At 38.5% G+C, this 4,854-nt stretch overlaps 1 protein-coding gene across 1 annotated transcript in view; it reads left to right on the forward strand.

Annotated features, from left to right (window-relative positions):
- INTS7 (integrator complex subunit 7) overlaps positions 1–4,854 on the forward strand; it is a 96,752-nt gene that overhangs the window by 20,559 nt on the left and 71,339 nt on the right. Inside the window, exon 5 of the mRNA XM_024751099.1 lies at positions 2,944–2,990. Within this exon, the coding sequence (XP_024606867.1) occupies positions 2,944–2,990 (47 nt within the window). The remainder of the gene's footprint in view (positions 1–2,943; positions 2,991–4,854) is intronic.

Consider the following 4,854-nt stretch of genomic DNA (forward strand, 5'->3'; position numbering starts at 1 on the left):
CTGTGCTCCACAACGGGAGAGGCCACGACGGTGAGGGGCCCCGGTACTGCAAAAAAAAAAAAAAAAAGTAACAGATTCTTAATATGTTAACATAAAAATATCTTTATGAAAATAATTATTTTCGAAAACAAAAATCAATTTTGTGGGAAGAGTGGCGTTGTTTTACATTTTTACAAATCTCTTTAATGTCTGGCTGGATTCTCGTATCTGATTCTGTGTTCACTGTTTCTGTTGCAATGTTATTTTGGTTAAAATATGTGAAAAAAATCCAGCCTCACACAGATATATAGTTGGAAAAGAGAGGAGTGTTTTTAAAGGCTTTATAGGTAATTATGTATGTTTCTTTGATACTATACCAGAACTAGAAAGTGTTGGTTCTTAAAGGTTAATTGCCCTGTGAACTCTAAAACCACCAGTGAATATGTACTGTTACATTGAAAGCCATTGGCCTCTCTTACCCGTGTATGGTTTTATAACTTAGATATTGGTCTTCTGGAAAATATTGGTTCACTGTGTTATGCAGGTCTTCCAAATGTTGACCTTTTTCATTGTAAAATATCAAAGGATCACATTTGTTACTATCACCACTGATCTCATCAGGAAGGTCTGTGAATATTAAGCTGTCAAGCTCATGGTGACAGATACAAGTTTTCTGAAATGCTAATTTTTGCTTAGAAGCAGAGATTGGCAAAATATTTTCCCAGTTACTTTCCTTAAAGTTACAAGCTTTCTTTATTCATCTTTTTAGAAAATATCTGCAAATAGCCGACTCTGAATAATTATGGAATTTCATGAAAAAAAAATGGGTAGTTCATGTCGAAACTCAAATGACTGCATGGTACTTTTCCTGCAGACAACCACTGTGTACTTGATGTGTGCTTTCCATTTTGTCAGAGAATATTAAATAATATCTTAATGGCAGAAAATGTTTTATATAGACATCTAAACTGCAGAGGGGAAGTATTCCATGCCCTGTGTATAATTTATCATGACTAAAAGAGCCAAGTTACATCATATTATCTGTATCTTACTTCCTTACGTGTTATATAATGTTTTATCCCAAACATTCATGTTATTAATAATTTTTGCAACATTCAGTGATATTTCAACTGCAACAGACTCAAAAGCAACACCTTGGAAAATACTTTACACATATATAATATTTTTAAAATGCCTACTTTGTTTTTAATTTTTATTTTATTTTTTTAATTAAATATAGTTTGTTTACAATGTTGTGTTAGTTTTAGGTGTATAGCAAAGTGATTCAGTTATGCATATATATCTACTTTTCAGACTCTATTCCCATATAGGTTATTACAAAATATTGAGCATAGTTCCCTGTGCTATACAGTAGGTCCTATTTGTTATCTATTTTATATATAGTAGTGTGTATATGTTAACCCCAAACTCCTAATTTATCCCTCTTCCTCCTCCCCCTCCCCCTTGGTAAGCACAAGTCTATTTTCCATGTCCGTGGGTCTATTTCTGTTTTGTATATAAGTTCATCTGTATTATTTTTTTTTGATTCCACATTTAAGCTATATCATATTTGTCTTTTTCAGTCTGGCTTACTTAGTATGACAATCTAGGTCCATCCATGTTGCTGCAAATGGCATCTTTCTTTCTTTTTTATGGCTGAGTAATGTTCCATTGTATATATGTACCACATCTTCTTTATCTGTTCATCTGTTGATGGACATTTAGGTTGTTTCCATGTCTTGGCTATTGTAAATAGTGCTGCAGTGAACATTGGGGTGCATGTATCTTTTCAAATTATGGTTTTCTCAGGGTATATGCCCAGTAGTGGGATTGCAGGATCATATGGTAGTTCTATTTTTAGTTTTTTAAGGAGCCTCCATACTGTTCCCCCTAGTAGCTGCACCAATTTACCTTCCCACCAGCAATGTAGGAGGGTTCCCTTTTCTCCACACCCTCTCCAGCATTTATTATTTGTAGACTTTTTGATGATGGCCATTCTGACTGGTGTAAGGTGATACCTCATTGTAGTTTTGATTTGCGCTTCTCTAGTAATTAGCGATGTTGAGCATTGTTTCATGTGCCTTTTGGCCATCAGTATGTCTTGTTTCTTCTTTGGAGAAATTTCTGTTTAGATCTTCTGCCCATTTTTTGATTGGGTTGTTTGTTTCTTTGATATTGAGCTGTATGAGCTGTTTGTGTTATTTGGAGATTAATCCTTTGTTGCATCGTTTGCAAATATTTTCTCCCATTCTGTAGGTTGTCTTTTTGCTTTGCATATGGTTTCCTCTACTGTGCAAAATCTTTTAAGTTTAATTAGGTCCCATTTGTTTATTTTTGTTTTTATTTCCATTACTCTAGGAGATGGATCCAAAAAGATTTATGTCAGAGAGTATTCTGCCTGTTTTCCTCTGGGAGTTTTATAGTATCCAGTCTTACATTTAGGTCTTTAATCTAAAAAATGGCCACTTTTAAATAATTTGGCTCTTAGTAAGATTCTATCCATATTTCCTACTGCGTTTCTACTACTTCATACTTACTCTGTTTTTCTAAAATTCAGAATATTTGGTATATATTTTATTGTTTACGTAAGTGATCGCTTGTGTGTTGAAAGCTTCTCTTAATTAAAAGTGCGTCCTAAAACATTGTAGACCGAGATAGTGACCTTGAGTCTTTCAGACAGTGTCATTTAGTAATGCACATTGCAACAATGCTCATAAATCAGAGCATTTTTCCTTGAAAATCATGTGGGAACAGCGTTGGTATAAACCCACTGCTGTTTGGAGTTTTGGTTTCAGTTGCATTTCTTACCCCACCCCTGGCACCTGACCTTAGGAATATTAGTTACGATTTGGAGTATTGCATTTCTCCTGTGCTTACTGTGTTCTGTTTCTTTTAAGTCCTCAGAAAACTGAAGCAAATTTAATTGTTTGGTTTTAAAGATTTTGCTGTTTTCTCTTTCCAAAGGGATTTTGCTGTAGGAATCTGTAACAAAATCAGTGAAATGATTCAAGGTATGTATGCTTCATTTGGTATTATGAAGTAACTTAATGGGATTTATATTAATAATAGCTGCTAACATTTATTAAGTACTTACTGTGTGCTAGTCACTATTCATTCGTTTATTCATTCAAATAATGTTTATTAAGTGTCTTCTAAATGCCAGAACTATTCTAGGTGCTTAGGATACAGTAGTACACAAAACAAAGCCCTTGCCCTCATGTAACCTACATTCTATTGGTGGAAGGGTTGGTGGTGGCAACAGATAAGTAAATTTATGACATATCAGGTGCTGCGGAGAATAAGTGCGGTAAGAAGGATAGAGAGTCCCCAGAGCAGATGGCAGGATAGAAGGGGGGAAGTTACTGTTTTATATATGTTCATCAAGGAAGACTTCTGATAAAGTGATATTTGAGTGAGAAATGCAGATACTTAGGGAGAAAACATTCTGACCTGGGGGAGAGCTGTGCTGTTAGGAGCTCTGGGACTCTCTTCACTCTGCTAATGTCCCTCCAGTATCTTCCAGCTGCAACAAAACTCAAATCCAAATTCCTCACTGTAGCCTACAAAGCCTTAGTATGCTAATCTCATCTTCCATACTGTGCTTCACATGTATTACCCCATTTACCCTCATAATATTCATAAAAGGAAGTTCTGGGGTTACAGCATTGCACAGCTCTAGAGAACACGACTCTCTTTGTGTATTTCTAGATGGCATTTCTTTGAATCGTGCAATTTGGCAGACTTGGATAGGTAATACTGTTACCTCTATTTTATGGAAAAGGAAATGGAGCCACAATAAAATTGCTTAATTGAAGACTAAGATACAGTGGTTGAGCTTTGTCCTGTTTCTGTTTATTCCTTTGTCTTTTTTCCCCTGCTGCCAGAAAAGGGCTGTCCTGCAGAAAGCTAATTAGAAGGAAGCATCACTCATTCATTGAGCAGGTTTTTATTGAATGCCTGCTGTATCAGACAAGATCTCAACAGGAAACAGATGTCACACTTGAGCTGAGATAATTAGTAGGGTTTAATGAAGGAACCATTTACAAAGGTGTGGGCAAGGTAAACTATAGGGGATGATGTAGTCCTATACCCCTCTATGGTGCAGGAGAGGGAGTGGTTACCAGAACCTGGAGTCACATCAAGAGGGCCACTTTGAAAAACTGACCTTCAGAATGATGTGACCTGATGTGACCCTGCAGAGAAGGAGCCAAGGAATAAATACTCAGTCCTGAGCATTCTTCTCTTCCCCTCTGCTGGGGCTCTCCACCCAGAGAGAAGGCAAATAGCAAGGGAGTTGATGTAAGCTATAGAGGTAAGCCTCCTAGGGTGCTGGAGGATTCTGTATAGCTTGAGTGGTGGCTCTATGGATATATTCATATGTAGAAATCCATTAATATGCATACTTAAGATTCATTTTTGTTCCATAAGTTTTATCTGTAAAAAATTAAAGTAGGGACTTCCTAGTGATGCAGTGGTTAAGAATCCGCCTGCCAGTGCAGGGGACACGGGTTCAAGCCCTGGTCCGGGAAGATCCCACATGCTGCAGAGCAACTAAGCCCATGCACCACAACTACTGAGCCTGCACTCTAGAGCCCGCGAGCCATAACTACTGAGCCCACGTGCCACAACTACTGAAGCCCGCGTGCCTAGAGCCTGTGCTCTGCAACAAGAGAAGCCACCGGGGCCTCCCTGGTGGCACAGTGGTTGAGAGTCCGCCTGCTGATGCAGGGGCCGCGAGTTCGTGCCCTGGTCTGGGAAGATCCCAGAGGCCGCAGAGCAGCTGGGCCCGTGAGCCATGGCCGCTGAGCCTGCACGTCCGGAGCCTGTGCTCCACAACGGGAGAGACCACAACAGTGAGAGGCCCGCGTACCGCCT

The sequence above is a fragment of the Neophocaena asiaeorientalis genome, unplaced genomic scaffold (genome assembly GCF_003031525.2).
Source record: "Neophocaena asiaeorientalis asiaeorientalis breed wild unplaced genomic scaffold, Neophocaena_asiaeorientalis_V1.1 scaffold67, whole genome shotgun sequence".
Taxonomy (NCBI): domain Eukaryota; kingdom Metazoa; phylum Chordata; class Mammalia; order Artiodactyla; family Phocoenidae; genus Neophocaena; species Neophocaena asiaeorientalis.